Source organism: Kuraishia capsulata, genomic scaffold (genome assembly GCF_000576695.1).
Source record: "Kuraishia capsulata CBS 1993 genomic scaffold, Kuraishia_capsulata_scaffold_5, whole genome shotgun sequence".
NCBI classification, from domain to species: domain Eukaryota; kingdom Fungi; phylum Ascomycota; class Pichiomycetes; order Pichiales; family Pichiaceae; genus Kuraishia; species Kuraishia capsulata.
Window position 1 is genome coordinate 832,044 of NW_019172954.1, and position 12,153 is coordinate 844,196.

Here is a 12,153-nt window from a genome sequence, read left to right on the forward strand (position 1 = left end):
AAGGACGAGATCAAACCAAAGAGACTGAACTTTTCAGAATATTGAGCCGTGGGATAACATCTTTTTTATGAATATTTGGCAATTGGCATCTTGTGCTGGTTCACAGTTGGTCAATACATGGGATAAGTTTTTGGAAATGACATCATGTAGCTCTTTCTTATCCGTAAACCTAGAGACCAAAGAAGCCAAAGTATCTTTGTACTCTGTGCGCAACGAGTCAACAGCATGTGCTACTGAGTCATCTGTTATCTCACTGGGAATATCGCCGTATTCGATTAACGGCTCTGGTAGCTCCAAGAAGAACAATTTGATGATCGAAATCACAGTCTCCGGTTCGTACTTCTGAAATAGCGGTAGGATTTTCGTGTTGACAAATTTTTTGGACCAGTATTTCTTTTCAGACTTGGTGATTTCAACTATCTCTTCCCTAAGCTTGAAAGTCTCGGAATCGATCATCGAATGCTCCCAGACTTCCGAATCACTCTTGATACCGTCAATATGCTTCAGACAGGCATATATGATAGCGGGTATCGTTTTATCTTCCTTGATAGTCAACTCCACCAGATCACTTCCAAATATTTGGTTTTGCGTAAAATTTTCAAACTCGTAAAGCTTTTTGAAACTGGTGAATGGGATTTGGCGAGGTCTGTAGAATCCAAATCTGTATTTCATGATAAATTTTTGCAAGTCCTGAACAGTATCCACCTTGGGTTCAAATCCAGGAATGAGAGAGCTCAAATCCTCAAGGCATTGCCTCATCTTTTCTCTTCGTTTGAATTCCAATTCTTCCAGTGCGTTTAGAGTTAGCATGATCGTTGAGTCAAGATCACATCGGCATTTATCAACCTCCAAAAACATCTGAAACTGCGCCTTCTTCAACTCTTCGAACTCCAGAATACTTGCCCGGATTCTTCGAGAGTCATCCAGCTGCAAACTCGCTAGATCCATCCCAAGGTCAACAAACTTCAAAGTTTTATCAGTCCATTGGTAATTTGTGCTTATCCCATTGCCCTCGAAAACTTTAATAAAGCCATTCTTCACCAGGTCAAACTTGAAATCCTCAACTTCCTTGAAAGAAAGCTCATAAGTCGCGTCTATGAACTCAGAGAGCTCCAATCCTTTGATCACGTAGTCCTTATCCGTGTGCAACTGCAACAGCTCAACTAGCACCTTGCGCAGTTCAGATTTCTTGATCTGCAAAACCGACAACTTGTAATCATCGGATTCCTCGGTGTAAAGCTTTTCATTTTCATCTCTGACCTCTTTCTGCACCTGCTTCAGTATTAAGTCCAGAGAACTGTCTTCCAATTCCAAACTTTCGTTCGTTTGCCTCAACTCCTGATACTTCTGCTCGAAAATCTGCCTTGACTTCTCATAGAGGGAGACCATATCCTCGAATATCTTAACAGCCTTGAATATATTGTCAGACTCTTTTTTCAATGTCTCGCGATGTTCGACTGCAAACTTCCTGAGATTCAACAAATTGGACCTTTCCAGTAACTGCGCTAGCTTTAGATTGGTCTGGGCCGAAGAGTGCAGCCTATCAATTACCTCGTCTATGTCTCCATTGGCTAATCTCTGTGCTTTACCGTCATCATTGAGCTTCAGAAGGGTGTTTCCCAGTTTCTTTTCGAACAGCACAAGGTCAGCCACGAACTTGCAGAGCTGATCCAGTTCTTCGGTCCTGCCAAAGAGGATCTCAAAAAGGCGCTCTAGCCCAGACAAATAATCTTGCGACCAGAAGCTGTCATTGAACCTTAGCAATCCCATCAGTAGAAACTGCTTTGCCTGCAAGAGTATCCCTAGCAAAAGAAGTCCACACCTAAACTGTTTTAAGCTGGGGTTCTGCCACGCGGTACATACCGTACCTTTTTCATGTCTAGCAGTAGTTTTATCACGTGACCAAGACGGGTGCGGCGCTTTGGGTTTATGCCGATACCAGAAATGAGAGGTTATGTAAGTACGTAGATGTTCTGGGTTAAACATTGCGGACACTCTAAATATACATATTATCAAGTTATTTCATTAATTTTGGGAATAAATTATGAAGGTTCTCATGACCAGGTCGGGTTTGAGCAGGTCCCTATCTGATAGGTCTAGTGAAACTTTTCAGACATTAAACATCAATGCCCAAGATCTGTTGTCGATGGTATATACAAAAACTGACAAACACAAAACACCAGTGTCTTGTTTTATAGTCTGGCTCAAATAACACGGTTGAGAAGTCGTTTGAGACTTTGTTGATGAATGCTTTCCTATGTGCTGAAAGCTTATTGACGGCGAGGTATGATATATGGATGATCAGTGCTTTGTAAGTGTCCTTAATTTCCTCTCGGGATGAGTTCAGCATATTCTTGATTTCAATTTCTAGCAATGAGGATTCTTGCGGGAGACGTTCCATGATGCGACGCATTCTGGAAACATTCTCGGCTGCAAATAAGGGAATAGGAAGCTCTAGAAAGAACTGATGAAGGAGAGCAACAACGACAGAAGTATTGGATCCCTTGAATAGCTCAAGAGCCGCAGTTTTGAATCCCTTCACTGTGGACTCATTCAGTTTGTTCACTTTATCTCTTAGCTCAAACATCCCCTTGGACACCTCAACCCTACCCCATACCTGCAATATTTCATCCACTGACATCCTCTCATACGCTTGGTCCAGATGTCGAAGAATACAGTGCAATATCAGTGGGATTGTCGATCCACCATTTGCAAGACTCAATTCAATCAGATCCACACCAAAGATACGTTGGTAGGGATAGTCTCCGTGGGGGTTGAACAATTGGGCCACGGGTGGCTTGTAATAGCCAACCTGTATGAGATCGTTAAACTGTACCTCGTGGAGCTTATCCAGTTTCAAAATCAAAGCAGTCTCATCTAACCACGATCTCAAAGTCTTATTCAGATCCAGGTTTAAAAGCTTTATGGTGTGGGAACATTCTAACAAGCTGATATCAAGATCACACCTGATCTTATCTAGCTTGTCAAACAGCTCAAAGTATCTCTGTTTATACTCCACAAGATCCAATTGGGTCTGTTTGATATATTTCGGATTTTTAGAAGCCTTAATCAAATAGAAACCTGGCTTCTCCATTGGCGACCCAATGAACTGGTACAACTTCTCGGTGAGCTGATAGAACTCTACCTGGTAGCTCGTGAACTTCTTGAAAAACCCGACGTCAATCATGGCAGTAAGGAAACTGACCACTTGGGAGTATCTCATAGAATTATTCTCCTGAATCCACGAGGCTAATTTTGATTCTTCAATAGATCTCTCCATAGTCATGTTCAGCCCGTAAGACTTGTATTTTATGGTTTGGAGTTTGAGATTGGCAACCATCTCTTCTAACCAACTCTTCAACTCCAGTTTAGACACTTCCAAATTCCCAAATCGCAGAGAGCTTTCAAAGGAGTCAAAGAATACTTGCCATTCTCGTTGTTTAGTCTTTTCATGCTCCTCCAGCACCTGTTCTATCGTTTGACCCTTCATCCTCAACTCCTCTTTGATCTTACATATTTCGTCGTTGCTGCTTTTGAACTTTACTCGTGTCCTTTCAGTAGCAGCACTTGTAGATTTGAACTTCTGAACCTGATCCCTGAGATCAGTTTCTATCAAATTCAGCTGGTCCTTGTATGTATCATGCTTCAGCCCAACAACGGTGGTCAGGTTGGTTATATCCTTACCGATCTTGTTGTTAACTTCGCCATGTCGACTGAGATGAGTTTGCAGGTCCCCGAATCCAAGACTCAAAGTGTCCTCATCAGCAAAAATGGGTGTTGATACCGTGTTCCAGAACTTGTACTGCATGTCCTGAATCTTTTGTAGACCGGTGGACATCTTGGCCACTTTGGTGAGGTCCTCAAACTTTAGCCTCTGCGAGTCCAAAAGAGTCGTGACTTGGCGGTCATAATCATTCATTTTATGGTGCTCAATTGGGCGAAAATTAAATCAAATGCTGATATTTGAGCTCGTGGACTGGTCTAGATCTGATCAATAATCTCTGTAAAATGGGGTACATTAAGACGTGTGACACGGAGTGCGATCCTCAATTGAGTACTGCGCGACCTATGCGAAATGCCGTTTACAACTTCTGAGGCTAACCATACTAGTAACTGAATCATCAGCGGATCGTGTGAATTATGGGAATAGCGAGGATATTATAATACAGCAATGCCGAAAGTTACCATAGAATATTGTGTCAAGTGCAAATGGCAGCTCAGAGCGACGTGGTACCTCCAAGAGGTGTTGCAGACCTTCAGTTCATCTGAAGTGTTGGTTGACGAGGTCTCACTCAGACCAAGTCTTACACCAGGGACATTCCGAGTACTTTGCTATTCTGTACAAGACTCTGAGCCTGCGGTAATCTGGGATAGGACTGTGGATGATGGGTTTCCCGATTCAAAAGCATTGAAGCAGCGAATCAAGAGTTTGATCCAGCCGGATCTGAATATCGGACATAATGACAAGCCGCTCAAAAACAACGGTGTATTGAAACAGGATCAGCAGAAGGATTCAAAGGAGAACTCCAACCAGGAAACTAACAAGACTGTACATTGTGAGGAGTGCAAGAGTGCAGAGTGAGCATGAAAACGCAATGTGTTCCACAATTGCAAATCTTGCGGACAAGTGTCTAATGGCGTGTGGATGTTTATACCCAGGTTTCTAATCAAAGCAGATCCAAAACAGCCAAGACAATATACGTGATAACCAGCATCAACCCAATATACCGATACAGATTCCCCGATTTCAGATCCGGCGAAAGCCGTGTTCTCAATCGCGTAGCCAGACTGGCATTGTTCTTAACGGACCCTGTAGTCTCCTTGATTTGCTTGATCAATTCGCCATTTCTATTCGCCAGTTCTACCAGCTCATTCAGATCCTGGTACCCCACAGAACCAGAACTCAGAGAACTGCGTGTGAACCCGCTGGGTTTCTCCAAAATTCCCAAGAGACTGTTCCCTGTAAATCGCTGATACAACCTTAGAAATTCGTGCATGTCCACCTTGGATCCTTTGTTAGCCTTGATAAACTCCATGAAACGCGTCCGCGAGATCGGTGTCACCAGCTCAGCACCTGTCTGGCGGTGAATACCTTCAAGGAGTTCTAAAAGACACACAGTCGATATGCGATCATCCGACGAAATCTGGCGCCAGCTCTGTTTTATAGTGTCCATATTGAGATGATTTAAATGACAGAGAAACAGAGACACTATCATAAATACTTTTAGCTGTTTTGACGCGAGATCGTGCCAGACCCATCGGAGTGCACCAACCATAATGTGCGCTTTCGGCCTTCAACGCTCGGGACAGTCATCTGGCTCGCATATGCACTTAACTCGAGTCAGCTGCACCAGTGCGCTTTTCTTTAGGTTTTGCTAATAGTGCACGCTTCAGCTCAATTCGAATCGTTTGGCTTTTCTCCGGTCAGTATTATTTAACCCGAAGGCATCCCACCCATTTGCGCTGCTCATTACCTCGGGGGGTATTGTCCTCTGGCTTTATTTTTTATAGTGATGAACTACGAAGAATATGATTACTACTACAGACATGAGGAATTCACGCAGCAGGACCTGAATGTATTGATATATTTGCTGCCTATGGCAGAGCATTACAAATGGAAGTTCATCTCTAACAGGCTTTCGAAGCTGCGTTCGAAGAAGGTGAACCTGGACTTCTGCTACAGAAAGACGAACGAGATGTTCAACCTTCCATCAGATGCCGGTACCAACAATGGCCATTTCCAACCTCCCGACCCCAATAGCGTGAGTGGCTTGTTGGGAACAAGCATACCGTATCTTTGTCACATGGATGAGCAAAGTGGGCCATAGTGAGCGAGCTCTCGGGAATCATCCATTCGAAACTCAACGCATAAACCCCACACCATCCCATCCATCTCCCGTCACTTCCATCACAGTCATATCAAGTCATGTTCCAAATATTATTTCACCATCACCATCACCATCACCATCACCATCGCCATCGCTATCACCTGTTTTTCCCCGAAGAAAATCCTGTACCTCGTTCGAGCGCGCGCATGGCCTCGTCGCAGATAGCTCCCTCGACTTTGGTCCGGCCAAGCATTGTACCATTCTTGCTATCTCTGCTGTTATTTGTCATTCGGGGCCTAGCCTCCCTTTTTTATTGCTATCTAAGCCTAGTTGATTTTGTTCTGAACCTGTAGTACTTGCTAATTTTTGCCCCTTTGTTCCTCTCCATAACACCAAGTGGTTGGATCTGTGTGGTTGAACTAGCTCAACCCGGCATATCTCCATGATGCATAGGCGCCAGCTACACAATCGGCTGCACAAAGCAAGCCGCCGTTAGCGCCGATTTGTGGGAGTCGTCAGCCGTAAAAGGTAGAATGCAGATTCTGGAAGTAAATTTTACAATTATTAGAGCTCTTGGGACCAGTTTAAGAACGGCTCGGGATGTTTTAGAGCCATCTTGAGAAGTGTTACGCACCGGAAGCTCGGACCTAAGATCCTAGTTTGAGACTACACGATAACCCACAAAAAAAAATGACAAGCAAGGATTAGTCAGATCGGATCCGCTTTGCTGGTCAAACATAAATTCGGAAGAAATCCGCAGGTGCAAGTGTCGGAACACGTATGACAAGCAACGCAATGAGTGACCTGCGCGCAAATTTGCAGAGTGTGTGACTTAGAAGGTGACAGTTTGAGAGACACGAAACCCCGGCTAGCCGAGAAGAGAAGATCTAGGCGGACTTTCTATTCCTGTGTGGAATTTGTCAGAATCTACCTATTATGTCTCATTTCAGGTGTTTGATAAAATCCATCGCGTTTCATAGCCTCTTCAATGACGTGGATGACCCCAGGTTTCATTTCACCTCACGTTTCCTGTCGGGGGTGAAATTTGTCAAGATAAATAGATTCGCGGTGTGATTCCATTGTTTACACGGTAGTGTTTTTTGAACGAAAGAATAAACCTAGTCGCTGTCAAATAAGTTTTGACAGTCTAAATCGAAATTTTAGCGTAGTCACAGTATTAATGACGTCCCTCTATTTTAGCGGCCAAAAATCTGTTTCCCTGCTTAAACAGCAATCTTCAACGGTCATTGCAACTCCGAGCACATGGAGGGGGGTGTTTGGCTCAAAAAAACGCCCTCCGGATCTTCCCCGGTTTTTTTGGATGAATCATAAATAACTGAGACGCCGCCATTAACCTGGAGAAGGTGAGACTATGGATATATCCCGGATATAGATTTGGATAATCTAACCATATTTTTTTCAAATTCGGGTCTTATTGACGTCATCTTTGATCAAATTTGATCGCATTCAAACCCTTACCAGCATCTTCGATTTCAGCCTCATTCAGGCTCAGATTTCATTTGGTTACTGCCATCGCTCAGTTACCTTTCTACCACACCCAGTACTATACAGGGTGCTTTCTTCAAACCCCCACGCGCGAAATCCGTGATATTCACTGTTTCGTGTGAGAAAATCCTTGTATTCCACCTCGTTGTTATCAACACTTTCTAGTTTGTCAGTCGGTACTGGCAGCACACCACCTCATCTCAGGCGCCTATCGAATTTCATCCCAGGTGTGATTTCTTTGATTGCTGCTACCACTACACTGCATTTGTCCAGATATCCGGGGAAAGGTTCAGAGTTTAAGAAATTATTCACTAAATCATGAGGTTTTCGTTATTTCTACTCTATTTGCTGGCGGTTGTGAACTCTTTGGTGCTGCCCCTGGACTTCGCAGCCGGAAGAGCCGCCAGCCACGAATCCGCCGTCCAGAGCCAGCCGGGCTTTTTGCAACTGATAAAGGAATGGATTGCCATATTTTCCACTAGAGAAGTTGCTAGTGCCATTCCCCGTGGCAGTTTTGAGAGCTGGCTTCAGGAGCAGGAGAAGATCTCCTTTGAGAGCATCCTCCAGAACATCGGCGGGTACGGCGAGTTTGCGCAGAACGTCTCCATAGGCGCCGTGATTGCGTCTCCATCCCAGACAAGGCCCAATTATTTCTACCAATGGACTAGAGATAGTGCTCTGACTGTTATGTCGCTGGTGGAATATCTTGACGACCACGAGCTTCAGGACTACGAATTTGGCTTATGCGGTCTGGTGGAGTCCTACATTGAAAACCAGTACCACGTGCAGAGACTGGCCAACCCTTCAGGAACCTTTGAGGATCTGACGGGTTTGGGCGAGCCTAAATTTATGGCTAATGGTGAAGCATTTGTCGACCATTGGGGAAGACCCCAGAGAGACGGACCAGGTCTCAGGGTCATCACCGTGTTGGGCTACCTCTCGTTGCTGACCAAATATGAAGGTAACTTCCAACACGAGTTTTTCACCAGTCATGACGACTCCTTCCGGTTTGTTTACGATGAGATTGTGAAACCCGATTTGCAGTATATTGTCCACCATTGGGCCTCTCCAGGTTTTGATCTGTGGGAAGAAGTTAACTCCTTGCACCTCTTCACCAGTCTGACCCAGCTGAAGGCCCTGAAGCTCGGAATGACGTATGCTCTGGCATATAGCGATAGTGAGTTCTACGCGGTGTTGACAACTGCCTACAATGCGCTCAACTTCTTCATCCAGGTAGACTCCGGCTACAAAACCGGTAACCTGCCATTTTTGATAGAGACTCCGACTCTTTTGCTGACTGGCAAGAGAATCGGCCTAGATATAGCATCCATTCTTGCTTCCCTTCGCGCTCACGATGTTGACGATGTTGGTGATGCACTTGATATCCCGTTTGCTGTTGACGATCCGGTCGTACTCAACACGCTTACTGCCATGGTCAACGATATGAAGTACAGGTATCCTATCAATCACAACAGACTGGGATTTGGCACTGGCTTTGCTCTGGGAAGATACCCAGAGGACGTTTACGATGGATATGGCACCACAGAGGGAAACCCCTGGTTTATTGCCACAGCTTCGGCTTCGGAATTGGTGTACAAGATCCTCTACAAGCTGTACAAGTACGAGAACGACCTTTACATCCCTATTGGTTTGAGGGAGTTCTACCAGCCATTTTTCGAATTTGAGATCAAGCAGGACATGGTAGTTCCATTTGGCTCAGACGAGTTTCACATGGTTGCAGACGGCCTTATCAAATACGCGGACTCCTTCATGGATGTGATCAGAGAGCATGTTGACAACAACGGCCATATGAGCGAGCAATTCAACAAGTATTCCGGCTTCATGGAGGGAGCCGAGGATTTGACCTGGTCATACAGTTCATGTTGGAGTTCCATGAGATGGCGAAACAAAGTGGTCAAGCTCATGGAGAGATCCTGAGAGATCCTGAGAGATCTTGAGAGATCCTGAGCTCTTGACCAAGCCATAGAGAATGCATCTGTTTTCACGTTTTTCCGCTTCCTTTTCGTTTTCCCTTTCCTTTTGGCTTTTTCCATTTTTCCATTTTTGAGTATCTTTTTTTTTCTTAATTCCTTGATGTTACCGGTGGTCTGTTCCCTTTCAATTAGTGCCTACGCTTTTCCTTTAGATATGGTACCATTTACGAAGTCATGACTGGAGTTTTCTCTTACCTTTTTCACGTTTTCAATCGTTATAAACGTCGAGACAATCAACCGTGTTTGTGTGAATTATAGTAGATTTCGGTGTTAGATGTAGAGCTGAGAGTTGGTTGACACCTAGAAGCCACTGGATGATCCATCCTACCTAGGGTGCGAATTTTTTGAAGCCATACACACGTCCCATGGTATGTCAAAGGCATATCTATAACATGCATATCTCGAAATATGCACCTTCTCAAGCTCATCGCATGATCTCACTTCAGGCCTACCAGATTGGTCAAGCCTCAGGACCCCAATGGTCGTGCGTAAACCGTTCTCCATCTCGGACCCGACTAGGACTGCTGCTTCCATTCGATGATCAGTTTGGTAATACTCCCTTTGATTTGGGAACCTTTTTTCACTCTCAACACTTCCACCGATCTTGTTCCTTCCTCTCTAAACCAGCGATAGACTAGAGATATCTATTTTTTTTTGCAAGATGTTGAACTCAATTACAAAGAAGGTATGTTAATTTTTCCCAGCACGAGCTTTTACATGAGTTGTGGGCCTTGTGCTACTGGTATTCGTGTTGAACGGCATATGGGCATTGATTGTTACCTGGCCGTGATGTTCAGTTCGGCGTCTACGGCTACGCGTTCCAGATTTCTCGAGGCGATGAAATCTGTGGGGTGTCTTGTTTTGTCCTGCAGGTTTTTAGTACGCCAACACTTTTGCCTAAGCTCTATTCATGGATAATCTTCTTCGACGTTCATGCTAACATACCTTCCTAGGCCCTTTACGCTCCAAGCCGTACCTTCGCTACCTCCGTCGGAGAGAACTTCCTTCCAAAGAAGTACGGTGGAAAGTACACTGTGACTCTGATCCCTGGTGATGGTATTGGTAAGGAGATCACTGACTCTGTCAAGTCCATCTTCAAGCAGGAGAACGTCCCAGTTGAGTGGGAGACCATCGAGCTTTCTGGTCAGGACTCCGATGCCAAGATCGATGAGGCCGTTCTCTCTTTGAAGAGAAACAAGGTTGGTTTGAAGGGTATACTTTACACTCCCACCGGCACCGTCACCAGATCTCTTAACGTTGCCCTTAGAAAGGAGCTCGACATCTACGCGTCCTTGGTCTTGATCAAGAACATTCCAGGTGTGGACACCAAGCTCAAGGACATTGACATGGTCCTTGTGAGAGAGAACACCGAGGGTGAGTACTCTGGTCTCGAGCACGCGTCTACCCCAGGTGTTGTCGAGTCCCTCAAGATCATCACCAAGTTCAAGACCGAAAGAATCGCCAGATTTGCATTTGACTTTGCCAAGAAGAACGACAGAAAGACTGTCACTGCCATCCACAAGGCCAACATCATGAAGTTGGCTGATGGTCTCTTCAGACAGACTGTTAAGGAGGTTGGTACTACCGAGTACCCAGGCATCGATGTCAAGGACATGATTGTCGACAACGCCTCCATGCAGGCCGTTTCCTGGCCACAGCAGTTTGACGTTTTGGTCACTCCTAACCTTTACGGTTCTATCCTCTCCAACATCGGTTCTGCTCTGATTGGTGGTCCAGGTCTCGTCCCTGGTGCCAACTTTGGTAGAGAACATGCCGTTTTCGAGCCAGGTTGCAGACACGTCGGTCTGGACATTAAGGACAAGAACGTTGCCAACCCAACTGCCATGATCCTTTCCTCCACCATGATGTTGAGACACTTGGGTTTGGACGCCTTTGCTGACAAGATCTCCAAGGCCACCTACGATGTCATTGCTGAGGGCTCCATCAGAACCCCAGACATTGGAGGTAAGAACACCACAACCGAATTCACAGAAGCCATCTTGAAGAAGTTGCAAGCTTAAATCTCGAATTGAAACAACAAAAAGCCCAATAAATTACAATTCATCTTGGGAGGTGCCCGGTTTTCATGTTGAAGCCTCTCTTCTAGTCGAATGAACTCTATATACACTAACAAGTCATTCTTGCGAAACATTATGATGTAAATAAGATGTTGAAAAATACTAGATTTCTGAGATTTACTGAGAATCTGTACATTCGTAAAAAATTGGCCAAGGAAATAATGCAGTGCGTACCTTTTGAATTTTTCACAAACTCTTGCTGATTATTCTAGGACGGTAATTCTCACTTAAAGTGCAGTTTTTATTGGATTATTCAAGTAACTATTCCTGTCTGAAGTGATAAATTTTGACACAAACTCATAATTTGCCAAAATGACGGAGATACTCATTTTTCTGAATGCCATATGATGGTATATGTACGTCCCATGCACACATCGCTATTTAAACCCCGATTTCAGCCATCTATAATCCACTGACTACCACTATTTTGTTAATATCTACTATATAAATGGTCAATTTTTTCACAGAAATATTCATCAATATAGCTGAAGCGATTAAATTTAGTTTCAGTTCAAAAACTTCAAAATTCAAACAGATAATGCAGTCTCCACATTCCCCAAAATCCAACTCGATCTCCAGAGGTGTGCACAAACCCAAAGCCGTATCGGCTGGGGGCTTCTGAGGGGGCCAAATATGAAGGCAACGTTGTTAAGCACCTATACAACCCCGGATACAAAAGCCATTCTCTTCGGTTCTTTGATCTGACATTTTGGCAGAGTATATTTTTCCTCATTGGAACCCCGTTGG

The 12,153-nt window shown here is 44.5% G+C and overlaps 8 protein-coding genes across 8 annotated transcripts; 5 read left to right on the forward strand and 3 right to left on the reverse strand.

Moving 5' to 3' along the window:
• Positions 1 to 33: 33 nt before the first annotated feature.
• Positions 34 to 1,770, reverse strand: KUCA_T00004428001 (uncharacterized protein; the record flags this gene model as incomplete). The annotated part of the gene is made up of 1 exon (XM_022601162.1): positions 34 to 1,770. One exon carries the CDS (start codon positions 1,768 to 1,770, stop codon positions 34 to 36), a length of 1,737 nt encoding a protein of 578 aa, XP_022460436.1.
• A 346-nt stretch (positions 1,771 to 2,116) lies between these two features.
• Positions 2,117 to 3,919, reverse strand: KUCA_T00004429001 (uncharacterized protein; the record flags this gene model as incomplete). The annotated part of the gene is made up of 1 exon (XM_022601164.1): positions 2,117 to 3,919. One exon carries the CDS (start codon positions 3,917 to 3,919, stop codon positions 2,117 to 2,119), a length of 1,803 nt encoding a protein of 600 aa, XP_022460437.1.
• Positions 3,920 to 4,171: 252 nt separating this feature from the next.
• KUCA_T00004430001 (uncharacterized protein) lies at positions 4,172 to 4,582 on the forward strand (the record flags this gene model as incomplete). Its single annotated transcript, XM_022601165.1, has 1 exon — positions 4,172 to 4,582. The coding sequence occupies one exon, from the start codon at positions 4,172 to 4,174 to the stop codon at positions 4,580 to 4,582; it is 411 nt and encodes a 136-aa protein (XP_022460438.1).
• An 85-nt stretch (positions 4,583 to 4,667) lies between these two features.
• KUCA_T00004431001 (uncharacterized protein) lies at positions 4,668 to 5,276 on the reverse strand (the record flags this gene model as incomplete). Its single annotated transcript, XM_022601166.1, has 1 exon — positions 4,668 to 5,276. One exon carries the CDS (start codon positions 5,274 to 5,276, stop codon positions 4,668 to 4,670), a length of 609 nt encoding a protein of 202 aa, XP_022460439.1.
• A 237-nt stretch (positions 5,277 to 5,513) lies between these two features.
• KUCA_T00004432001 (uncharacterized protein) lies at positions 5,514 to 5,828 on the forward strand (the record flags this gene model as incomplete). Its single annotated transcript, XM_022601167.1, has 1 exon — positions 5,514 to 5,828. One exon carries the CDS (start codon positions 5,514 to 5,516, stop codon positions 5,826 to 5,828), a length of 315 nt encoding a protein of 104 aa, XP_022460440.1.
• A 98-nt stretch (positions 5,829 to 5,926) lies between these two features.
• KUCA_T00004433001 (uncharacterized protein) lies at positions 5,927 to 6,181 on the forward strand (the record flags this gene model as incomplete). Its single annotated transcript, XM_022601168.1, has 1 exon — positions 5,927 to 6,181. One exon carries the CDS (start codon positions 5,927 to 5,929, stop codon positions 6,179 to 6,181), a length of 255 nt encoding a protein of 84 aa, XP_022460441.1.
• Positions 6,182 to 7,652: 1,471 nt separating this feature from the next.
• On the forward strand, positions 7,653 to 9,272 carry KUCA_T00004434001 (uncharacterized protein; the record flags this gene model as incomplete). The annotated part of the gene is made up of 1 exon (XM_022601169.1): positions 7,653 to 9,272. The coding sequence occupies one exon, from the start codon at positions 7,653 to 7,655 to the stop codon at positions 9,270 to 9,272; it is 1,620 nt and encodes a 539-aa protein (XP_022460442.1).
• Positions 9,273 to 10,117: 845 nt separating this feature from the next.
• Positions 10,118 to 11,349, forward strand: KUCA_T00004435001 (uncharacterized protein; the record flags this gene model as incomplete). The annotated part of the gene is made up of 2 exons (XM_022601170.1): positions 10,118 to 10,207; positions 10,282 to 11,349. The coding sequence occupies 2 exons, from the start codon at positions 10,118 to 10,120 to the stop codon at positions 11,347 to 11,349; spliced, it is 1,158 nt and encodes a 385-aa protein (XP_022460443.1).
• Positions 11,350 to 12,153: the final 804 nt, after the last annotated feature.